General features: G+C 44.5%; 1 protein-coding gene across 1 annotated transcript in view; it reads left to right on the top strand.

Moving 5' to 3' along the window:
- LOC136573524 (rho GTPase-activating protein 7-like) overlaps positions 1-26620 on the top strand; it is a 214401-nt gene that overhangs the window by 50113 nt on the left and 137668 nt on the right. Inside the window, exon 3 of the mRNA XM_066574804.1 lies at positions 9190-9345. Within this exon, the coding sequence (XP_066430901.1) occupies positions 9190-9345 (156 nt within the window). The remainder of the gene's footprint in view (positions 1-9189; positions 9346-26620) is intronic.

The raw sequence follows: 26620 nt of genomic DNA, 5'->3' as shown, positions 1-26620 counted from the left end.
GAACACAAAATAAATGTAAAAAATGGTAACAGAAATACGGTGGATGAGAATGCTATTACTAATGAACTTTGGTGTGACATACCCTGCCTAGAAGCAGGGTGATCGCTCCAATAAGGGCGGCCCCATGTCAGGAACCTAGGGGGCCTAGTCTGTTCATAGATGGAGGATAGGGAAGATGTTTAATGCAGATGGAAAGAGCAAAGTATACAACACAGTGTATGGTAGAAGGGAATAAGCCCCACACAAAATAAATAGCAACAAGTACTTAGTTGACAGATGTCCACTGCTTCACCAAATACCTCAGGCAGGACAATAACTGGTGCCCATATAGAGGTGGGCCCAGAATAAATACAGTACCATTATGTCTGATTGGTCAGGTAAGGAAAACACCTCCCTGTTGGCTAATCAGCCCATACACCATAGAGGAAGCTGTAGCGGGTTGTGAAGAAGGGTGCATTATATACTGAGCCCACTGAGGAATTTCAGACAGATTACACTTTAGGCACTTTATGCAGTAAGAAGAAGGCGGTCACATAGGCAGGATCTGATGTCAAAATGTCCCCAAAACTACACTATTGTGGCGGTGCACTGCAACAAAAGCTTTTCACACACACAAATCTTTTTGCATGAAGCTTTAGAAAGAGCTAGAGAGAAGTGAGGAGTAGAGACAGCTAATTGTCAGCTAATCTTAAATTACATACCTGCCAGAAAATAACTACACTAGTCACATGTCCTTGTGATGGGACATCATCACTTCACCTTAAATAAGACTGCAGAACGGCAACTGCAGGGCATCGGGTGAGGTGAATATGAATTTTTAAAATGTTTTTATAGAACATTGAACAGATTTCAATTTAAAGTCTGTATACAAGTGGGGCACTCTTACAAATGTTTTTACCCCAGCCTCTGTCGTAAAAAGTCACATATTTCTGTGCAAAGGTGTATTTGTGCAAAAATTTGTGATATTTCTCCTTTTTGCGGTGGCCTGGCCACTTTTTTGAAAAGGGGTGAGGGTTTTGAGAGGAGGCATGGTAACCCCAGACTGACAGATGTATAATGGCATAAATCATACCAGAAATGTACCCAAGGTTGGACCTGCAGTACATTTTTGCATAGACACATGGAACTGCTGGTGATGTGCTGAATACACGAAGACGCGGTTGTGCCTCACCGCATGCCCAGAGAATTTATACTAAGCCTGGTGTCAGAAATGCTGAGCTTAGTAAATTTCTTCCATTGTGTTTTTCAGATTGTTTGATTTCTATGCCTATATTATGATCCAAGGCGCTGCACACTGGAGGACTGAAATCTTAGGGGTGGCTGCAGGAGATTTCTCTTCTCGCGCGCAGTCGCCCCTCTCCATTGACATAACATAGTGGCCATTCAGTACTGAACGGCTGCTATTTACACTGAGCAATCAGCTCATCGTCCATTGTTTATGCAGCATAAACTATGGACGATAAACTAATCACTCATCGTTCAGTGTAAATATCAGCCGTTCAGTATTGAACGGCCGTTATGTTAAGTCAATGGAGAGGCGCGTGGAGCCAAGGAGAGAATTTTCCTCCAGCCTCCCCGCTGAGAGCTAACAATACTAGCTCCCATGCAGGTGCACGGGAGCTAGTATGTGTGGGGACGAGTGTCGGGCATCGCTTGCCCAACATTAGTCCCGTCTAAAAGGGCCTTAAGTGAATCAACTAAAAAGAAGCAAGAATTAGAAGGCTTTCTGTTTTTTTTCTCTTATCTTGCATCTGTTCCCAGTTTTACCTAAATGAAATGCAAGTGCAAACCATGCTAGGACTGCACAGTGTGATCCAAGTCTCTTCTTATTAAATGAATGCAGATGATGGTAAGGAGGACTTTCCAAAATGCAACAAGCTATGTTTATTGAAGGAAATATGCTGTAAAACCACAGACAGATGTGCCAAAAAGTACACAAAATAGGGGATCTGATATGAAGCACCATGATGCAAGTTATTTTATTGTTATTCAAGTACAGAAAAGTGATTCTGCCAGTGGGATTAGACTTAAAATGGGACATACAACCAGTTTTTTCACTATGGATTAAACATAAAAGCATGTGGATATCCTCTAAACCAAGGGTCCACAACTCCAGTCCTCAGGGACCACCAACAGGTCATGTTTTCAGGATATCCTATAATAAGAACACCTCTGGCAATGTCTGAGGCACTGAAAATAATTATATCACCTGTGCAACATCCTGAAAACATGACCTGTTGGGGGTCCTGACGACTGGAGTTGAGGAACATTGCTCTAAACAATATAAGAAACTATTGGTGCATAGAGGAGATCTGATCCCTGCTGTGGATTTGCTCTGGATTTGTAATCCATTCACAGGGAAATGCATTGCAGAAAAATGACGCTGTGTGTGACTTTACTCTAAGGCACTGGTGTAACTATAGGGGATGCGATTGCACCCGGGCCCAGGAGCCTTAGGGGGCCCATAAGGCCTCTCTTCTCTATATAGGGAGCCCAATACTATGAATAAAGCATTATAGTTCGGGGGCCCCGTTCCAGGTTTTGCATTGGGACCCAGAGGCTTCAAGTTATGCCTCTGCTCTAAGGCATCTATTAAGTAAATACAACACATACAGCAATTAGCCAAAACCATAAAATTATCTAGCTGTAACTAAGATAGTGAAAGCTCCCCTAGTGCTAGCAGAACAGCTCTGATCTGTTGAGTCATGGACTCCACAAGACCTCTGAAGGTGGCACCAAGATATTAGCAGCAGGTAATTTTAGTTGGTTAACCCACCTCTTGACATATGCCACATGCCATTGTATAAAGCGGGCTCAGGAGCCAGATGTTAGCTATCTTTGAAAGCTTACAGCCAGCCATAATTCCAATCCGTATGTTAACCCTTTAGATGCCACTGTTCATTCTGACAATGACATTTAAAAGGCCTAACAAAGGAAGGGGTTCCCTCTTGTCACCCAAGCACGATTGCAGGCTGCAGTTCAGTTGCAGTGGCAGGCTCAGGCCTTGTAACGACCCTCAGGGCTTATAGATTTCTGCCTATTAATAGGATGCCTGTAAAGTTATTATATGGTGCAGTAGTGAAGTGTTGCAGTATATTGTGTATGCCGAGAAGAGACACACTAATTCACGTGCAGCTGAAATAACCACACCCGCTTTCTCTTGATAGACAGCTTGTGACAACCCCATTGTATGAAATCCTGTCTATCAAGAGGAAGAAGCATGATTAGTTCAGCAAGACTCTTCTCTAGAGATGAGCGAGCACCAAAATGCTCGGGTGCTCGTTACTCGGGACGAAATTTTCGCGATGCTCAAGGGTTCGTTTCGAGTAACGAACCCCATTGAAGTCAATGGGCGACCCGAGCATTTTTGTATATCGCCGATGCTCGCTAAGGTTTTCATTTGTGAAAATCGGGGCAATTCAAGAAAGTGGTGGGAACGACACAGCAACGGATAGGGCAGGCGAGGGGCTACATGTTGGGCTGCATCTCAAGTTCACAGGTCCCACTATTAAGCCACAATAGCGGCAAGAGTGGGCCCCCCATTCAATGACATCATTGTCATTGGCTGTGATTGGCTGAAGGCACGTGTGTTTTCTGGAGGCGGGGATTTCAAGCCCTGCGTCCAGCAAGCAATGCTCTGCCGGGGACCAGGAGGGAGCGGCAGCCTGCAGCAGCGCCGCAGAACGCCGGGGGAAGTGAGTAATGATTTTTATTCTTTGCTCCACTGTATTCCCGGCGTATAAGGTGACAGTTGGGGGGTCGTCTTATACGCCCCTTCGCCTTATACGCCGGTATATACGGTATATATTTTTATTGTAACACATTTCTGGATGAATTGCAGGGAAGGGCTTATATATTTAAGCCCTTCCCGACAATTCATCCCGCGATCGCCGGCAACCCATTGCTTTCAGTGGAACCTGCTGTATTGCCGGCTCCATTGAATTCAATGGGCAAAGATCGTTCTTCTCTGCCACAGCTGTTACAGCTGTGGCAGAGAAGAATGATTTGTCTTCTATATGTTCTCAATGGGGTCGGCGCTGCTGCCGCACATGGGTGCGATCTGCGATTTCTATGGCCTAAGAAGGACCGTTGGGGTTCTTGAAGCCTAAAATCACTCCTAACGCTCTCCCTATAGCAGCTCCGGCATCAACAGCACTTTCCCTGAACTATGTCAGAATGCATCTGTGGCGAGCGGTGGGAGGGGCAGATTTTAATACTCAGGTGACACCTAATCTCGCCAGCCACTCACTGCAGGGGGGTGGTATAGGGCTTGAACGTCGCAGGGGGAAGTTGTAATGCCTTCCCTGTCTTTCTATTGGCCAGAAAAGTGCACAAATTTCTCAGGGAAGAAAATGAAAGTGACTCGAACATCGCGTGGTACTCGTCTCGAGTAACGAGCATCTCGAACACCCTAATACTCGAACGAGTATCAAGCTCGGACGAGTATGCTCGCTCATCTCTACTCTTCTCCAACAGATGACTCTTCTCTGCTGATCTGCATATGGTGTGGGATAACTTTAGAACCTAATTAAAGAGATACAAGGGCTCATTAGGATAACAGGGGACAAGTTTAAGTGGTGAGATGAAGCAGTATGTTCACTTTAAGCCATTAAGTGGGTCCTCCATGGATCGAATACCCATCAATGAACCTTGGGCACCCATTACCCTGTTGACAGTTCCCTGATTGTCTTTTCTTGTGCTACTACTGGTAAGCACTAACCACTGCATACCAGGAACAGCCTACAAGACCTGCAGTTTTGGAGATGCTCCAACCCAGTCTTCTAGACATAACAATTTGGCTTATGTCAAAGTCACTCAGATCCTAACACTAATCCATTTGTCCTGCTTTCAATATCAACACTATCAACTTCAAGAATTGACTGCTCATTTGCTGCTTAATATATTTCACCCCTTTATCAGGTGTTTATATTTTTTGATTTGGTTGATCAGTGTATACTAATACAATTCCATATGGCCACCAATACCACCCCCAAGCTGACTACACACAGTTATACACCTCTTCCCGTGACATCTCTGCACCTTTCCTCCAAAACATCACCGACTGTCTGTCCGCTGTCTCTAACACTATGTCCTCTCTCTAACTAAAACTGAACCTCTCAAAAACTGACCTACTCCTGTTTCCGCCCTCTACTAACCAACCTCATCCTGACATCTCCCTCTCAGTGTGTGGCACCACCATAACTCTTAGACAGCGTGTCCACTGCCTTGGATTTATATTCGACTCTGATCTCTCCTTTACCCCCCCCCCCCCCTACATCCAATCTCTGGCCCGAACATGTCAGCTGCACCTCAAGAACATCGCAAGAATCCGCCCTTTTCTCACCGTGGAAACGCTAAAAACGCTCACTGTTGCCTCCATCCACTCTCGGCTTGATTATTGCAGCTTGCTGCAGATCGGCCTTCCCGGAGCCAGACTCTACCCCTCCAATCCATCCTGAATGCAGCAGCCAGGCTCATCTTCCTGTCCAGCCTCTACTCGGACGTCTCTGCCCTGTGCCAGTCACTGCACTGGCTGCCCGTCAAATACAGAATACAATTTAAACTAACTACCTTCATCCATAAGGCTCTCCACAGCAGCATGCCGCCCTACATTGCCTCCCTCATCTCAACCCACCGCCTATTCCACGCCCTCCACTCCGCTAATGAAATCAGACTGAGTGCCGCTTTAATTCGAACCTCTCACTCCCGCCTCCAAGACTTCTCCAGCGTAGTACTAGTCCTCTGGAATGCTCTACCCAAAGCTCTCCGCGCAATCCCTGACTCACAAAACTTCAGGCTAGCTCTAAAAACGCACCTCTTCATACCATACCATATCCCCTAAACCAAACCCCCCTGTATCCCGCCTAATAACATGACCTACTGACTGCAATCCCTGCTAGCTTCCATCAAACCGCCCCCTGCAGTCACAGATTCAGCAACCGCACAACTTAATGTCTGATCATTGTCTGTGTATAGCATCCCTCACTCTCCACCTCACCATACCGGGCACATCCCCAGCTCCTTTACCTTCTGTATCACCCTATTATCTGTAGTATGTAAGCTTGTTGGAGCAGGACCCTCACCCTTACTGTTTTTTTCAACTGATTACTACATGTAACCGTGGTTTTTGTATTTTTGTACTTTTGTCCTTCTGTATTCCCCTGTTTTTGTAAGCGCCGTAAAATATGTTGGCGCTATATAAATAAAGATTATTATTATTATATAAGCAGTGAGATTTTCCTTCATGACAAAGTAGGCAAGTAAGACTTCAATGCGCAGTTGATCATAGATGAACTGTCAGGACTTGGGGTCCAGGAAACTGGAGGTCCCTGAAGATACCCACAACCCCTGTCCCTACCTACTTGCCCCCCTGGGCTAAGCCCCAGGGTGACAACTGGGCGACGGTCCCTACACTCACTAAGGAAGGGGAACGCTTGGACTAACAAACACACAGACACTGGAACAAACAACAGCAAGGAATGTCAGACTATCCGGGTCGGCAACGAGAGGGTACGCGGTACAAGAGGGTCAGGCAAAGGCAACGCCAGGTCCAAAAAACAGGGAGTCAAAAGTCAGGAGTCACAACAAGAAGTACGATGGTGTAGCAGGAAGACCATACTAACACTGGCACTGGTCTGCAGACACAAGCAGGTTTAAATGCTGTCAGAGCTCCCGCCCCAGCAGCTGATTGGGGCGGGGAGTCTGACAGCAGCTGAGTGCACCCAGCAGTTCTGGGGAACCCGCCCCCAGCCTTGCAGGAGGCAGAGAAGCAGACACATGCCTGGTTGCCATAATACCGAGGACGCGACGCGGGGCAACACCCACTGCGTTCCTAGCAACCCATCGGCGAGAAGGAGCTCCGCGGCCCGGTAAGGTGATGAGGACCGGGGCTCCCCTGTGCCGCACAGCGGCAGCCCATGTGACAGGACCGGCGGTGAGGGCACGAGGGACCCGCGAACCGCCGGTCCTCACATGAACAACTGCCTGTTTACATGGGCCGACAGTTGCTTGGTTTTTAGGTAAGCTAAAAACCAAGCTACTCCGACAAATCAGTGATTCTCTCTCAGTTGCCCTATCGGGTCCTGTGTTTTTTGAGCAATCACTGAGACGACTATTAGCCCATGTAAAAGAACATTATTTTTTTGAGCTTTGCAGAAGATACAGATGTAGCAGCGCCAGCAAGGATATTCATAGTGAAAAGCAACAATGTTACACAATTAGTGTAGCTCAGTGCGACTCATTAACGGACTAGCACGCTAATGCAACATGTGTTCGCGCTGCTAGATATGTAGTTGAGCGGTGTAACTAAAAATTGGCTAAAATATTAGAGATTTACATTGTAAGGAATTCACAATATTTTACACTCTGGACAAGTTATAGCTGAGCTGTTTTTTTCCCCAAACAATATTTATTGTATCCACATAACAATGACTGTAATTTACTAGGAGTAAGGTCCGGTGTCCTAATTCTTCATGTTCTCAGGACGTGCTTATGGAAATATATCTACATTATAAATAGGCTGCTCGATATTTTGTGTCAGGTCGAAAATAAATGTTAGTCACATGAATTGTCCGCAAGAAGAATTGTGTGTATCAAAGCCAAGACTTGGCTCGCTAGACGGGAAGAGATAATGACTTCAGATGCGTTATGAAATTATCTTATGTTATGATTCCCTGCAGGTGTCCACAACTCATGGGAAAAATGCTGGCCCTGGTTTCTTGCTTTCCTATTTCTTCTGTCTTTGACTTTCTTGCTAAGAACTTAGGGCCCTTTTACACTGAAGGTTATCATTCAGGTTCTCGCTGGATCACAGGAATCGTAATGGTAATCATTCAGTGTAAATGTCTATATGATCAGAACGACAAACATTAATTCATTTGTCATTTGGATTGTGCAAGTAGAAAAATCAAACAACGATCGGCCTCTAAAGTTTGCGCTTCTGCTATTTTTGCACGATGCGATTTTAACATTAGAAAGTCCCATTGACGCTTGCAGTAAAAAACAATGCAGCGATATCGCAGCGTTAAAAAACGCTAGTGGGTAAAAGCCCTAAGGCTAGTTTCACACAGGCGATCGCGATTTTGCCGTGAGAAAATCGCGTCTTTGTTCACTGTGATTTTTGAGCATTAGCGATGCTTTTTTTTAGGAATAATCTCGTATTGCTGCTGCCCGCGATGAAATCGTGGGAATTTTTTTTCGTATTGCGAAAGTCAATGGGACTTTCTAATGTTAAAATCGTATCGCATTAGAGTGGTTTCACACAGGCGAGAAAATCGTGCGATTTTCGCCTGATGCGATAGTCATTAAAAAAGCAGATTAGGAAACCAATGATTTACAATGGTTTCCTTCCCATCATCGATGTTTTGACTGATACGATATTGAGAGAATAAAAAATTGCAGCACGCCCTATCTTTCTGTGATGTGCAAATTTTTTTATCTCCCATGTTTCCCTATGGAGCCTGCACTTTATCGCATTGAAACGCAACAAACATGAATTACGATGCAATGTGATTTTAACATTAGAAAGTCCCATTGACCTTTGCGATTAAAAAATTGCGCAATTTTATCGCGGGCGGCAGTGATGCAAGATTATTCCCTAAAAAATGCATCGCTGATGCTCAAAAATCGCAGTGAGCAAAGACGCGATTTTGCCGCAATTTTCTCACGGCAAAATCTTGATTGCACGTGTGAAACTAGCACGTTGCGAGATGCACAGAACTTGCATGTGAATAGAGCCCCTTATTTTCAACGGGTTAAACTGTGCTTAAAATGTGGTTTGGCGAGAACACAAACCTAATTACTGAACAGTATGCTGGTGGTGTCTCTTCTATGGGTATAGCTCACTGGTTAGCACTGCTGCCGTATAATGCTGGGCCCTAGGTTCAAATCTGACCAAGGACAACATCTGCATAAAATTGGAAAATTCCATACAGATGTGTTCCTTGTTCAGGTTTTAACCTAGGACCAAGCAAGGCAGCAATGCTATCAACTGAGGATAGGTATATGTCCAGAAAACCCTTTTAATATTAGTGCCCGGACAGGAAGTGTTGGAAACTGTGTTCTTATGACATATAGACAACACCACCTCTAATGCTAAGAATTGTCAGGTTCTCTTCGGCTGTAGTATGCAGCAACACTCTGTTCTGCTAGTTTATGGGAATTAATGTGAAATTGTATTTCTGTTTCTAGAAATTTAGACAAGGCAGAGATCCTTCAAGACTGGATTCTATGGTGCTGCTAATAATGAAACTGGATCAGCTGGACCAAGATATAGACAATGCGCTGAGTTCTCCATCACTGCCTCGAAAGCAAGTTTTCAGTCAAAGATATCTCCAAACCACACAAGTAAGTATTTCATGTTTTTGTAATCTTCCACTAATTATGGCTAGTGATGAGTAAACCTCTGGAAAAAATCAGGTTGGTTCGCCGAATTTCAGCAAATGGTTTAGTTTGGTCCAAATGAGTTCAAACCAAACCAGAACTTCACCAGAACCCCTAAAACTAGTGTATTACAATATCTAAGAGCCATAAATGCCTTGTACAACAGTCTTAGCTCACCTAGGAGTATATCTAAGTTTTTTTTAGCTGTTTTTAAGGCAAAGGTAATGAAGAAAAAGAATAGAAGAAGGAAAAAGAAGAGAGGAAAAGATTATTTTTCCTTCATCTTCTTGTTTTTAATTTCCTTTTTTTCTTTTTCTCTTTTTTCTTTCCTTTTCTTCTTCCTTCTCTTTATTCTATATTCTTCTTCGTTTTTTCCTTCTTTTTGAAAGAAGGAAAAAATAGAACACTTTTAGCGGGTTCGGTCAACATTAGAGATGAGCGGACCTACTCGGCCACGCCCCTTTTTCGCCCGAGCGGCGCGATTTTCGAGTACTTCCGTACTCGGGCGAAAAGATTCGAGCGGCGCCATGGGTGAGTGGGGGGTTGCAGCAGGGAGTGGGAGGGAGAGAGAGAGGTCTCCCCCCTGTTCCCCGCTGCTACCCCCCGCTCCGCCACTCCTCCTTTTTACCCGAGTACGGAAGTACTCGATAACCGCGGTGCTCGATCGAGTAAATACTCGAAACGAGTATATTCGCTCATCTCTAGTCAACATGAATCACTCGAGGTTCGGGTTTGCGTCAAACCAAACTTTTGACAAGGTTTGACCCAAAGCAGACTTCTGTGTCAGTTATCTCAACACTATATAATGGCCATAAGAGGCTATCACATATTGCTTCTTTACATCCTACTGAATGCCCAAAAGTCATAGTCAAGAAGTATAATATAAAATGCAGCTTAAAACCTATCTACATGTGTACCGTATATGTCTTGAAACCCAATTATCATGGAAAACGTGAGTAGATGAAATGTATTTTGGAAATTTTCTGCGGTTGACGTATCCAGTATTACTTTATGCTCTATATTCTTGATACTTACCAAGCTTTATTGTCTTTTCCAATGGGTTCATCCAGCAGATTAAATTACTGGACTGCTGTGCATCAACTATCTTGCACCGTGTCGACCCTGTGATCTGTTACTTCTCATAACTTTGGCTTTTCTCCACAGCCATTGCCTCATGCCAACAACACTCTACTATTAAACTCAAAATCTTTGTTTCCCATACCAGATTATGGGACTAAAGATTTATCTCCCATTAAACCTTGCTGTTTTGGCAGATGCTGACACATCTTATGATGCAGGATCATTTAGATGATTATCCTGCCATTTCTTTTTCCCATGTGTTTGAATCCAGAATCTTTTCTTGCCTTCATCACGCTTAGTTATAATCACGGCTTGGTTTGACATTTGCTAGGTGGCAAGAGGGATTTGTGCACATAATCATTATTTGAGACATAAGTTTGGCAACAATTGGTATAACGTCAGAGTAAATCTGTGAAATCACTTCTGACAGCCGTATTCAGTGGAAAATAAATACATCAGAAAGCAGTCAAAACTTAGGCTAGTTTCACGTTGCGTTTTGTGAAACCAGGGCTGGTTCTGTCCTCGGTACAGAGAACTGCATGGGGATGTTAATCAGGACTGAACATGGACGGCGCCTTAAGGAAGAATAAGCAAGATGGAGACCTCTTTGGTCTCTATTTCACATAGTTTCTGTCCCTATGAGTTTTTTACACTGGGCAGAGAAATACTGCCTTATATATATGGCACTGTCAATGTTCCGTCATGGGGTTCTATGCTCAGGCTCAGGCGCAACTGGCATCAGACAGAACTCAGATAACCCATGCATGTGCTGTCCACATGTACTATTCTTGTCTGAAAATTGGAGAAGAATAGGACATGCTGCGATTTTTTTTTTTTTGCACAAAAGTTTTGTCCAAGTAAAAGAAAGCCTACGTGCATACACCCATTCAAATGAATGGGTGGAAATGGGCATTATTTCCATCAAGATTTCAGACTGATTTTTCAGTATGAAAGTTAGATGGAAAACAAACCCGTGTGCATGTACCCTAAGGCCTCCTTCACACGGGCGACAAAGTCGCACGATTTTGTAGCATTGCTATGATGCTACAAATCACATGTATGAGAAGCCCATGGTTTCCTATGGGTTCCTTCACACATGAGATGTTTTGTAGCATGCAACAACCCGACACACAAACGTCGCAGGTCCGGCAATATGCCCGCGACACGCAAGGTTTTGTAGCCCATGTTTCTCTATGGAGCCTTCCTCCCTGTTGTATCGCACAAAAACACGGTTTGTATGCGATGCGATGCAACTTTGACAGTAGCAAATGCTACTGTCAAAGCTATAATCTAAGCCCTAACTGCCAGGAAAAAAAACAAAAAACACACATACATCACCTTAGACGAGCTGTCAGCCCGGCTGCAGCTTCTACCCAGGTCCCGCCACTGATCTTCTTCTTCTCTTTTGGCCCAGGATTCAAAAATCCCCGCCTCCTGGAAGCGCTGGCTGTGATTGGCTGACACTTAGCCAATCACAGCAAGCGCTCGATGAATGGCAGTGATTGAACCAATCACAGCCATTCTTCGAGCACTGGCTGTGATTGACTATGTGTCAGCCAATCACAGCCAGCGCTTCCAGGAGCCAGGGATTTTTCAATCCCCGGCCAAAAGATGAAGAAGAAGATCAGTGCCAGGACCCTGGCAGAAGCTGCGCCTGCGCTCCGGACAGTGCGGGAGAGGTGATGTATACTTTTTTTTTTTTCCGCCCGCTGTCCATGCGAGTAGCAGTTATCTATCGCCCCCCAGGTGCTGCTCGCCTGTTTTTGGACCACTTTGCCGCCTGGCTCCCCCACTTCCTATCCTGTGAAATTCCAACCCTCATCTTAGGTGATTTTAACATCCCCACTAATGACCCTATCTCCCCATCTGCCTCTAAGCTTCTTTCGCTCACCTCCTCCCTTGGTCTCTCTCAACTCACAGCCTCTCCCACTCACAGGGATGGAAACACCCTGGATCTGGTCTTCCTCCGGCTCTGCTCTGCTGCCAACTTCACTAACTCCCCTCTCCCGCTCTCGGATCATAACCTCCTCTCTTTCTCTGTCACGCTCCCTAACATCTCTCCAGACCCACCTACCTACAGTACCTACAGGTACCTTAAGGCCATTCACACCCAGAACTTTGCTGAATCCCTACAGTCCTCTCTGTCCCGCATCTCTCTCCTCACCTGCCCCAACCTGGCTGCCGCTCACTACAACACCGCTCTCAAACATGCCCTGGATGAAGTGGCGCCCCCCAGGGCCCGAGCCATCCGATGTAGACCACGGCAACCCTGGCTCACGCCTCAAACGCGCTTCATCCGGCGGTGCTCTAGAAGTGCTGAACGGCTGTGGAGGAAGTCGCAAATGTCCGCAGACTTCCTCCACTACAAATTCATGCTCAGAACCTACAACCTTGCCCTCCACCATGCCAAACAAGTCTCCTTTGCTGGCTCTACCTCCCCTCTTCTTCCCCTTGCTGTTGGGGTCCCCCAGGGCTCTGTCCTCGGCCCCCTTCTTTTCTCTATCTACACAGCCCCTATTGGACAAACCATCAGGAGATTTGGCCTCCAATACCACCTGTATGCTGATGACACCCAGCTATACACCTCTTCCCGTGACATCTCTGCACCTTTCCTCCAAAACATCACCGACTGTCTGTCCGCTGTCTCTAACACCATGTCCTCTCTCTACCTAAAACTAAACCTCTCTAAAACTGACCTGCTGGTATTTCCACCCTCCACTAACCGACCTCCTCCTGACATCTCCATCTCAGTGTGTGGCGCCACCATAACTCCTAGACAACATGCCCGCTGCCTTGGAGTCATATTTGATTCTGATCTTTCTTTTACCCCCTACATCCAATCTCTGGCCTGAACATGTCAGCTGCACCTCAAGAACATCGCAAGAATCCGCTCTTTTCTCACTGTGGATACGCTAAAAACGCTTACTGTTGCCCTCATCCACTCCCGGCTCGATTATTGCAACTCGTTGCTGATCGGCCTCCCCTGCACCAGACTCTACCCTCTCCAATCCATCCTGAATGCAGCAGCCAGGCTCATCTTCCTGTCCAGCCGCTACTCGGACGCCTCTGCCCTGTGCCGGTCACTGCACTGGCTGCCCGTTAAATACAGAATTCAATTTAAACTCGCCACCTTCATCCACAAAGCCCTCCACAGTGCAGCCCCCCCCCCCCCCCTATATCGCCTCCCTCATCTCAATCCATCAACCAGCCCGGGCTCTCCGCTCTGCTAACGAAACCAGATTGAGCGCCCCTTTAATTCGAACTTCTCATTCCCACCTCCAAGACTTCTCCAGAGCAGCACCGGTCCTCTGGAACGCACTACCAAAGGCTACCCGAGCAATCCAGGACTCGCAGAACTTCAGGCGTGCTCTAAAAACGCACCTCTTCAGGGAGGCATACCGAATTCCCTAAACAAACCCCTCTGTACTCCGCCTGATAACATGCTCCCTGACCTACTGACTGCAATCCCTGCTAGCCATCATAAACCGCTCCTGCAGTCATACTGTTTCTGCCGTCACACGGCTAAATGTCTGACCATTGTCTATGTGTATATCACCCCTCACTCTCCACCTCGCCATACCGTGCACATCTCCAGACCCTTTACCTTCTGTATCACCCCATTACTTGTAGTATGTAAGCTCATTGGAGCAGGACCCTCACCCCTATTGTTTCCATCAATTGATTACTATGTAACTGTGGTTCTGTAATGTTTGTACTTTTGTCTTTCTGTATCCCCTGTCTATGTAAGCGCTGCGGAATATGTTGGCGCTATACAAATAAAGTTTATTAATATTATTATTTTTCTTTAGTTACAGCTTATTTATGGGGTAGGGCTTATATTTCAAGCCCCCCCGAAAATCCTTGCATGTGATGCTACAAAGTCGCACGATTTTGTAGCATCACATGCGACTTTGTAGCGCTACAAAATCGTGGTATTGCTGCGAGAAAATTGCAGCGATATCGCACGGTACAGCGATGCGATATCGCTGGGATTTTCTCGCAGCAATGCAGTGTCGCTCGTGTGAAGGAGGCCTAAAGGTGTATTTTCACAGATGATAGATATTCTCGTGCAAATTGTGTCTGATTGCAATATGGATCGAAGTCACACAGAGAAAGAACTCCATGTACATGAGATGTTTTTCAGCCAGCTGTTGTTATTGATTTTATTCAAACATTTAAGTAAATGGACAAGATCGACCATTGTCGGTTTTGTTCCAAGATATACACTTCTGTGGTGGGCTATTTTTTTCATCTACAAGATCTATCCCTGAAGAAGGAATGGTGGCATCACGAGTAACAATCGGACTACAGGTAAACCCTGGTTACTATCCCTGTGATCTACCCGAGCAGTAACGTGGTCAGGACCCGAGCTACCCTTAGTCGGAGGAGAGCCCTGTAACAAAGTTTTTCTCTACCCTGCTGTCTCCTCGGCTGCGGGCCTGCGCCTTGGACGCTGCACCTCTAGCATAGAAGCATACAAGTTCCATATGGTATCCTGCGGTCTACATTTGCTGTAATTGAGCCTCTAGATTGCGCAAACTCATAGGCTGTCAAAGTTGGCATCCTAGATAGTCCCATGTTCTATTGGTTATAAATCTGGTAACCGGGCAGGCCATGGAAGTGTGACAATGTTGTGGAGACATTCCTGTGACATCCTTGTGTGTGCGGCCGAGCATTATCTTACTGGAAAATGCCTCTTGGAAGTCCTGCCATGAGAGGAACACATGTGGATACAGGATGTCCTGAACGTATCGCTGGGCTGTCATTGTCCCTCCTACCACTACTAGGGGTGACCGACTGTTGAATGTGATGGCCCCTCAGACCATCACACCAGCAGTGGGGGCAGTGTGCCTCTCCACAGCAAAGGCAGGATTAAAATACTCTAGGTCTCCAGACATAAACACGGCTTTCGTCATTGGCCAAACTAAACCTGGATTTGTCACTGAAGATGACCCTGTTCCACTCCATAGCAGTCCAGTTTCATCGCTAACGACACCACTGCAAACGGAGGTGACAATGGGTGGTTATAAAATGCCGTACATGTAATGGGTGTGGTAAAACCAAATGTCCTTCAACCAAGCACCTGGAAAGAGTTCTGACAGACCTGGGGACCTGTAATGATATTGCCACCTGCCTCTGAATGGCAGGTAGCAAAACAGTTGCAGCTACTTGTGCATGTCAGCCGATCAGATGATCCTCTCTACTGGTGGTTTGCCAATGGCATCCTGAGTCCTTCGCCTTGCATGTGTGACCTCATGCATCCATTGGTCCCAACACCGCCAAACAGTCCAGTTGGAATGGCCCAGGTGGAGCGCAATTTATCGATACAACCATCCAGCTTCTTGCATTCCAATAAGCCTCATTTCAAACTCAGTTAACTAGGCAAAATCACTCTGATAGAATTGTAGAAGCGTCTAGAAGTCAATAAACTCTACACAAGCAGAGAAAGAGGTCCACTACACACAAGTAGACTCTGAGAGCCTTTTTAATAGGCCAAGGGTGGAACCACTTTTAGGGCTTCAGGTGGAAAGACCGTTCATCTAATCACACCACAACTCTAATAATTTGCATATCCGCCTGAGATGTAACTGCATGCTGGGATTTGCAGCGAAACGACAATTTCTTCTAGGTGCTTGATTTTGTTTTGACAAAGAGTTTAGTTACAGGACTTGGACAGCTTTGTCCCTGGTGAGAAGAACTGGCTAAGACTCTGCATTGCAATTTCTTACACTTATTCACCCATGTTTTGCTAGTAAACAATCAGCATCCATATAGCACAGTATATCAGAGCACTGACTCCATAGGTGAATTAGTCTATGCCAGTTAAAGGTCAACTTTACCCACACAAAGGTGTGATAGACCTACTGTAGGATAATGATACTTATAATGGAGAATGCCTTGTTTTTGCATGCTGGTTATTACACAGAGGAGACTCTAGAGGTCACTAAAATCCAACTATTAAAATAACGCAACTCTTAATTTTATTGACACTCTTCAGTACTGTTCAAATGATGAGTTCTTCCTTTACTTACAAATAATAAGGCGTCTGTGTCATATTTTAATTTGGAATGTAATTACCGTAATTATAAATACAGCAAAAATATAAACACAGGCAAATAAGATTTTTTTTTAAACAGCAAATGTGGAAATTTTGGTGGCCTTTAAAACATTTCTTAGAAAATTCCTAGAAATTAATTAAAAATTTCCATCACAGTGGGAAAATGTATTCTCAAATATTAGACCTTAAGGCTTTTTTTAATAGCTTTTCTGACACAACAGAACAAATTGTGGAATACAACTTTGTTTACAAGTGTTAACAATTCAGTTTCAGGGGTCCATCACAAGATTCTTTCTGAATCTCTGAAAATAGGATTCAAATAAAACCCTAGGACAGAACAAATGGAACCCTGAGACAGAAGAAACGGAACCCTAGGTCAGAACAAATGGAACCCTTGGACAGAAGAAACAAAATCCTGGGACAGAACAAACTGGACCCTAGGACAGAACAAATGAAACCCTGGGACAGAAGAAACGGAACCCTGGGACAGAAGAAACGGAACCCTGGGACAGAAGAAACAGAACCCTGGGACAGAAGAAACAGAACCCTGGGACAGAAGAAACAGAACCCTGGGACAGAAGAAACGGAACCCTGGGACAGAAGAAACGGAACCCTGGGACAGAAGAAACGGAACCCTGGGAAAGAAGAAACGGAACCCTGGGACAGAAGAAACAGAAGCCTGGGACAGGAGAAACAGAAGCCTGGGACAGGAGAAACAGAAGCCTGGGACAGGAGAAACAGAAGCCTGGGACAGAAGAAACAGAACCCTGGGACAGAAGAGACAGAACCCCGGGACAGAAGAGACAGAACCCCGGGACACAAGAGACAGAACCCCGGGACAGTAGAGACAGAACCCCGGGACAGTAGAGACAGAACCCCGGGACAGTAGAGACAGAACCCCGGGACAGTAGAGACAGAACCCCGGGACAGTAGAGACAGAACCCCGGGACAGTAGAGACAGAACCCCAGGACAGAAGAGACAGAACCCCAGGAAAGAAGAAACGGAACCCTGGGACAGAAGAAACAGAACTATGGGACAGAAAAAAACTGGACATTAGGACAGAACAAGTGGAACCCTAGGACAGAAGAAAGAGAACCCTGGGACCAAAGAAACAGAACCCTGGGACAGAAGAAACGGAACCCTGGGACAGAAGAAACGGAACCCTGGGACAGAAGAAACGGAACCCTGGGACAGAAGAAACGGAACCCTAGAACAGAAGAAATGGAACCCTAAGGACAGAAGAAACGGAAACCTTGGCCAGAAGAAACAGAACCCTAAGGACAGAACAGTGGAACCTTGAGACAGAGGAAACAAAACCAGGGGACGGAAGAAACTGAATCCTAGGACAGAACTCCAGGATTCCTTTACTGTACCAGAGGTATTCAGACAGAATTCTGGGATGAAATCCTGGGACGGAATGATTAACGCTTTGTAAACATCACATATATTATTTTTCCCACAAAGATTAACTATTTAAATATGTTCACTCAAAGGGATTTACTGGGACTTAACTACTGATGATGTATCCTCAAGATAGGTCAACAATAGTTCATTGTTAGGGGCTGCCATTTAGGATCCCCACGATCAACTGTTCACTGCACCTGCTGTTGGTGTAAACAGAGCCCAAAGCAAACAGCTCTATCCACATTGTGGTGGTTGGGTTGTTAATGCAAATTGCCTTCATTGGGAGCTGCGCCTGCATTACCAACCAAGTGGTTGTCTCCTACAAATGGGGTTGTGTTCTACTGGAGCCCACTGGAGATCCTCTTGCACCTTTCGTGCACCAGTCCTTTCCCCTGAGAGTAATGGTAGATGGATTTCCAGCTGCCTGTTAGATAATTTATATTGAGTGTTTTTGTATGCTAGTTACAACACAGAAGACAATTACATTTTTGCATGCTAGTTACAACACTTCATATCTTCCCTCCACCTCACAAATCTACGGCCTACACTCATCAGCCATTTTCAGTTCAACTATTAGAAATATCATTTTCAGAAAACAGTCTACTTAGGACTGTACGCCAGAATTTTACCCATCTCAGGCTGAGATCACACGGGACAGAATTGCAGAGAAATTTCCGTGCGGACTTGCCTAAGCAGCAAAGTGGACGAGGTTTGCAACAATCTCATCCACACACCGCGGACAAACCATTGTGTCCAAGCCGCGCTGAAGCTGACATTCTGCACGGAATTCAAAGATGCATGTCAATTGTATCACCGTTTCCACAGCAGACTCTCTCCTCTCTATGGGGAGAGATCGCTGCAGCGGAATTCAGGCGGCGAAGCCGCTTCAAAACCCGCGTTGGACGGTTTTGAAGCTGCCTTTCTGCCGCGGAAATCTCTGTTGCAGCTTAAGGCTGGATTCCCACGGAATTCCGTGGCGGAGCACGTCACGGCGCCCCCCAGAGACCCCAATACTTACCTCCGGATCCGGCGTCTTCCGTCCCGCGTCATATGACACGCCCACAGCATCACATGACGTGCCAGCCGCGTTATATGATACGGCCAGCGGTGGTCGGGGAAGAGGTTGCATGCTAATAGATGCGTGCAACGCGGTGGATTTTCGCCACGTATTACGCGGCGGAAATCCGTCCGTGGGAAGGAGCCCTTACATTGTTACATTCCTTTAAGCATTTATTTCTGTGTGTCCAGATTTTTCAGGTTCCTTTTAACTTGTACTGTAGATGTAAGGTGTGTTTGGATCCAGATCCACTCTGTGAAAATTGCCTTCTTAATGGCGAATATCATTACATGGATAAGATCTATTAAATATTGCATTGCACATATTTTGGAACTGGAATGTGCACCGTATTGTGGTCTGTATGATTCAGTCATGTTTACTTCTTGTGTTATGGATTGGATTACGGGATCTGTATAAAAAGTATATGAAAATACTGCAGTTTGCGCCTTTATAGGAATACATTACCACCAGATTTGGAATACAAATCAGCCTCTTCTCAGTTCTTCGGTCTTTTGACATTATTGTGAAAAAATGTCAACATCCTGCATTTTTTAAAAGTAGTGTTCTTGTTCTTTCTGGTTGAATGTTTCCCAACTAAAAGAGTATAGATGTAATCTAATAGCTGCACAGTTTTACTTCTTTCCATGAGCATGGCCCCACTTATTAGCATTTCAACTCCAACTTTTCTTAACTTATTGCCTGCAACTATAAAAGCTTCCAGACGAGGGAGCTGTATAAAAAGAAAAAAAAAATCTTTCCATTTAATAGGGTGAGGATATTCAAGCAAATCTCAAGACATTAATTATATTTTAGCAGTTTTCTTGTTTATGTTAATTTCTTTGACTCATATCTATCTCATATCTATCTATCTCCTATCTATCTATCTATCTATCTATCTATCTATCTATCTATCTATCTATCTATCTATCTATCTATCTATCTATCTATCTATCTATCTATCTCATATCTCTCTCTCTCTCTGTATGTATGTATGTATGTATGTGTATATGTGTGTATATATATATATATATATATATATATATATATATATATATATATATATATATTCCACAGCGCTGTCCGGAATTTATCATTACTTATATTGATCCCTGTCTCCCATTGGAGTTTACAATTTATGCACTACAAATGCATGCAAATTTAATTAGCATTAAAGGAGGTTTCCAAGACTAAGATATTGATGACCTATGCTTGGGTTAAGTCATCAATTTCACGTTGTGGGGGGTCCGTCGCTCGGAATCCCGACTGATTAGCTGTCTTAAATGGCTGTAATGCTTGAGTAAGTGCCACGGCCATTTCACTACATATTGGGCACAGGACTGTTGACAGGCTGTAAAAGCTATAAACCAGGGGAAAATCTTGGCCCATTCTACCTATAGACCAAACCCAAAGTAATATACAGGACACCATAGTTACTCTTAGCTGGGTGAAGGTCGGCCCCAACCTTTATTTAACTTTTTCAAACCACTCAAAACAAACTAATAAAAATTCAGCAGGCACTTTGGGGCATAAATGCTGAGCGAGAAATGGTACGCTGACCGCCCGACTCCCAGCGGGCAAGTCCGTCATTCCTGCTTCTCCACAGACTTCTAACATCTACAAATGCATCATGCTGGGACTTGAACTTGTAAGAAAAACACTAAAGTAAAATATATGTAAGACATGTACAAAGCAACAACATAACCAACATCCCCATGTTCCAACCCAGAAATGAAATCATTGCAAAAAGGTTGGAAGGGTGGGACAACGGCTTGTTCGGTAACCAAGAGGGTGAGAGAGGGCACCAACACCTTAAATACCTCTTTCAGGGGAAAAGAAACAAATGAGGAGGGCAGCGCCTTGATATTTTCATAAAAATCCAAATAAAATAGATGAAGGATCGGACTTACCTGGCGCCAGACATAGGGGGGTCTCAGGTGACTGGCACCTGTAGTCCTGGCAGGCCCTGATATTACTTGCTTGGTTTTCTGTCCCACAGTATATCTATCCATAAATCTGGAGAGCAGAACACCGAACCAATCCCAAATTTTTAACCAAAAAAATGGGTAGATAAATATAGTCAAAGAGGTGCAAAAAAGTGCCTCTGCGCTCTTATGGGATCAGGTTAATATTTGTAATAAAGAATTCTTACTCCCATGCAATAATAGGGAAAAGTGGAAGGAAAATGGGGCACTGTTCAAAAAAAGCCCCCACTCTTCATATCCACCCAAAATAGGAGAGAAATAAAAATGCAGATGGATAATCCTTATTGTAAAGTTAATAGTCCTGTTTAATCAAGACAAACACTAAAAAACAAAATCTATTGCAACGCATTTCGGCACTGTACAAAGCGTCTTTTTCAAGCATACATAGACATCGCAAAACCGTTCCTTATATACATTTGATTTACATTAGAACTTACTCAAACGTCCTTTTTCTCTTCCTCCATGCTTGTTTGCGAGGCGCCAAGTGGGAGGGATTGAGGGAGAGAGAGAGAGAGATTACTCCATTCCAGGGGAAGTGACTAAAGGCCCATTTAGACACAACGATTATCGCTCAAAAGGATAATCATTGTGTCTAAAATCCTGCCCATTGTGCACTATTCATTCATCTCTGACTTCAAGCCAGCCTGAAGTCAGCAATGAGCCTTATCAGCGCCGCACACTGAGTTCTCAGCGGGATAGCACTAATAGTATTCTCTCAGCTGTTATTCTGCTCAGAGTTCTCAGCTGGATACCGCTGACAGCGCTGAGAACAAAGTAGTTCTTTGCAGATAACCTTGCTCCCGCTGTCATTTGCATATAGCAGGAGCCTACATTTACATGCTAATAAACTCTTAAGTAGCTTATTAGCTACTTAAGAGTTTATGCAAAGTGATGACTGCCATTTAAGCGAATTTTGAGCAATCATCTTTCTGTATAAATGGGCCTTAATGATAGGAGGAACAAAGCCAATTGTCTGTTCCCCTTGTGCTCTACCATTTGAGAATCACGAGACCCTACCAACAGGGGTAAAGTAGGGAGAAGAGAGGACCAGAATACCTGACTATTTAACCCCTTAACAGTGCCCCCTTAAGTCCGTGCGCATTGTATCTAAGGGCTCCTTCACACGACAGTGTTGTTACAACATATTCCACGTGTCGGTTTTGCACTGGGAATACTTTGTACCAATCTGCCATAGGCTCCCACACTGCCGATCATGCATATTGTGTGAAATATCAGTGCAATAAAGATCGCAGCATGTTTTATGTTGCCGCGTATTATGCGCACATGCACGCTAAAATAGTGCATGGAATCAGGAAATTACGCTTGCGTGTAGCCGGTCCAAGCGGTTGGAGGGGTGTCATTAGCAACTGTGCCTACTATAACAGCTCAATCCTATTCACTTGAAGGAGACTGAATTGCTCTTAGGCTATGTGACCAATAAACCTGACATCACAGGCCTGAAGAGAGCTAATCTGCAGCATCCCGAGGGGAGGACCGCCACCGATCTGATATTGATGACCTATCCCGATATTGGTCCCTGAAAACCATTCTAAGTATTTTTAAACAGACTTCATAGAATGCTACAATATTTTGTTTCATGGTTTTTGACTGAGAGAACGGAGGACATCTCCTGTAGACGAAGAACGCGTCCTTGTTGTTTCTCAATGTGTAAAACTTTCACACAGTCATAAATGTCTCTGGAATGATATCAGTGCACATCCCTAATCTCTTCCAGATGTCCGCAGCTTGTAAACACTTTGCAGGTTAAAAAAAGATTACAGGACGTATTAAGAAGTGTTTACTGACAAGCGTATGATCTCACACGACTGCAAAAAACTGGCCAATCAGCGAGGTGCTATCTATGATCTCATCTGTAAACCATTTTTAATTGTGCTTCACTGCAACAATTTTTTTGCTCCTTGAAATCTAAGTATTAACCCCTTAGGGTAGGTTTACACCGGACGAATGTGAGTCCTCGCTCCTGTGCTCCTGCACAGAAGCTAGTAGCGCTGGCTCGCTCACAGAATGGCCAGCAGGGGGGCGGGGCGGCTGCAGGAGATTTCTCTCCGCTCGCTCCCCCAACCCCCTCCATTGATATAACATAGTGGCTGTTCAGTACTAAACGGCAGCTATTTACACTGAACGATGAGCGATGCTGCATGAACGATGGACGATGAGCTGATCCCTCATCATTTAGTGTAAATAGCGTCCGTTCAGTACTGTACGGCCGCTACGTTATGTCAATAGTGAGGGGTGGGTGAGCGCAAGGAAAGAAATCCCCTGCAGCCTTTCACGGTGAGAGCTAACGATACTAGCTTCCGTGCAAGTGCACGGGAGCTAGTATGTGCGGAGACGAGTTCGGGCATCGTTTGCCCAACAGTTGTCTCATCTAAAAGGCCCTTTAACGATACAGGATGTACAGTTACATTCTGTGCATTCAGGGTTTGCTTTGAGGGAGATTGGGAGTCGATCCCACTCTATACAATGTGGGTGCTGGCTGTTTCTGAGAGCTGATACCCGCCGGTAACAGCTGCCCAAAGATGGCAGGATTTAAATCCGCTTATTGAAGTTTGGAGGTCCCAAATGGCCTTCCCGCGATTCAATCGTATGGTGCCATTTGGTTAACATGGCAGCTTGGGGTGATTGCCTATTCAGCCATGCTTGTGGCGCGGCTTGATAGAATGGCTGTCAGATTGTGATATAATGTAATACTATGGTATTACATTATACTGCATGAGCAATGAAACCATCGCAAGTTCAATTCCCCAGTGGGGACGAAAAAAAATGTTATCAATTATTAGAAAAAATAAAAGAAGCTGAAAACTTAAAGGGGTTGTCCTGTGTAAGCAAGTGGGGTTATACACTTCTGTATGGCCATATTAATGCACTTTGTAATATACATCGTGCATTAAATATAAGCCATACAGAAGTTATACACTTACCTCCTCCGGTGCTGGCGTCCCCGTCTCCATGGCGCCGACTAAAGCTGCCTTTTCCTTCCATTAGACGCACTTGCGCTGTGCGGTCTTCTGCTCTGTTGAATGGGGCCGCTCCAGCGCGCTCGCGCCGGGAGAGCTGGTCTGTGCATGGTCATCGTAGCTCCGCCTCCGTCACGTGGTGCCGGTCAGCCAATGAGGTGGCTGTAATCGGCAGTGGAACGCAAGACAGGAGAAGAAAATCCACGGTGCACCATGGGAGAAGACCCGCGGTGCACCGTGGGAGAAGACCAGCCGAGCCATCTTTAAAAGAAGAAATCTTCAAAGCTGCAGAACGGGGATGCAGGTAAGCGAAATGTTTTGTTTTTTTAAACTAACAAATGCATTCTTTTTAACAGTGCATAATGCAGGGGTCTATTGAAAAAAAAATGTTTTGATTTCGGCGCGGGACAACCCCTTTAAGCCCCCATCATCCCATATTTATAATAAAAAATCAAAACCATAAAGCACAAAAAACATACTTGGTATCGCTGTATTTGTAAAACTTCAGTCTGTCAAAGTAACACATTATGTCCCACACAGTGAAGTTTGTCAGAAAAAAAAATACACAATGCAAGAATTACACTTTTTTTGGTCACTCAATCTTCAAGAAAAAAATTAGTAAAAAGTAAAAAAAAGTCATATGTACTTCACAATAATACCAATAAAAACTACAGGATGTCCTGAGAAAAAACAAGCCTGACACAACTGTGTCAACGAAAAAATAAAGTAAATCAAAAAAGTACATCAAAAGAAATATATATAAATTTGTATTGTCGTAATCGTACTGACCCACAGAATAAAGTTATCATGTCATTTTTGCCACAGTATATAAACCATAAAAACAATACTCGCCCAAAGATAGCAGAATTACGGGGGGGGGTTTCCATTTAATTCCACTAAGTAATTTTTAAAAGCTTTTCAGCACAGTAAAGGGTTCCATTAACAATACAACTCATCCTGCAAAAAACAAACCCTCAGACATCTATGTCGATGGAGAAAGAAAGGAGTTATGATGAAGTGAGGAGAAAAAAGCAAAAATAAAAATCAAAAAAAGGGGCGCATCCTTAGAGCTCGGTCAGACAAGCGTTCTTCTTGCGCTGCTACATCGCATCTATAGCAACCAATAGGTTGCTATGAAAGTGCTCACATGGACACTTTGTAGAAGCACAGGATCTGCACTTCTAACAAAGTTAGGACATAAGAGTGCCGACGCGCTGTGCAGTGTTCTTTCCATAGTCCTATTGGAGCCGTGGGAACCAGGCTGCCCGCACCATGGATGTGGAGCAGCTAGAGGCAGTCCATTAACACGCATAATCCCTGCATGTCAGCAGCGTGGTTTACACGTTGCTTAGCAGCGTGTAAACAACACTTATCTGACCTCAGCCTCAAAGGGTTAGTTATTTAGCATTTATATTCGGCAGTTTTGTGCATTGAATGCATCAGCTCACATCCGTACTTTTTCCTGTAGACATAACAGGTAAACACTTAGATATATACTGTACATCCACATACATCCTCACACATCACGTAATCACCAGTTTCATAGGAATCTAAAACGATAAAAAAGGGGTTTGGTACCATGTTAGCTAGTAGAGCAAAATGTGATTTTTCTCAGTAAGAGAAACCAAGTAATCTTGTAGATATGATACCTTCTAATGGCTAACAAAAATACATGATGTTATAGCGTGTTTTCAGACCTCTTAGGGTCCTTCCTCAGGCTAATGGAACTAATCTAAAGACGTATTTACTATTACACATGATCACATGGGAGGCCACGAACATGGTGAACTTAATTTGCACTATATAAATACCAGAGAGAGAGGGTAAGAGGGCACAAACATGTTGGGATTAATAGTATTTAGATAAATACCAGGGAGGGATGACCATAACAGTAAATAATTAGTCCATTGAAAAGGAATGTGAAATCTCTCCTTCAGACCTGCAAACAAGGAAGATGGAGCAATATCTCTGCAGCGACACCTCTTGGATGGCTGCATTCCTTCAAATTAATGCATGAGTTTTTATCATGTCTGTAAAACAATGATTAGGAATAGTGCCCCTTCTGGGTGCTCTCCTTGGGGAGTGATGATGCCATCCCCTGACCCACTCACCCCAGGTGTCTCTACATACCTCCTGGGTTCTCTCCTTAAGGACACCCCTCTGGACTTCCTTCAGACCTTTCATAATCTCCACTGATACAATAACCCCGCTCCGAGGTTCATTCCATTCTTAAGGGTATCAAAAATGACCATAAATGTATACTTCCAAATTCTTCTGTGGTGCTGTGACTTGAAGTTGCCCTTCAGTATGATAACTTTGATCTGCTCTATGCTGTGTCCATGACCACAAAAATGTTTTACCACAGATAGTTCAGTCTTCCCCTCTCTAATTGTGTGGCGATGAGATCTCATCCTGGCTCTCAGTTTTTGTCCTGTTTCCCCCGATTATAAAGGCCCCCAACAGGACATTTACTGCACAGGATCAGGTACACAACATTGTCTGTGGAACATGTGAATGTCCCCAGGATCTTACAATCCTGTTGTGTGTTGGGGATTTGTATCCTGTGTGTGGTCAGTACATGTGAGCAGGTCTTGCAGCTCCTTACAGTACTGAGATAAGTTCCTTTTTGTGTGGGCAATGCACTGATTATACAGTTCCTCAAATTTGGAGGTTGCCTGT

Source organism: Eleutherodactylus coqui, chromosome 7, assembly GCF_035609145.1.
Source record: "Eleutherodactylus coqui strain aEleCoq1 chromosome 7, aEleCoq1.hap1, whole genome shotgun sequence".
Classification (NCBI taxonomy): Eukaryota; Metazoa; Chordata; class Amphibia; order Anura; family Eleutherodactylidae; genus Eleutherodactylus; species Eleutherodactylus coqui.
The sequence above is the reverse complement of the archived record's forward strand: the minus strand, read 5'-3'. Positions and strand labels throughout refer to the sequence as shown.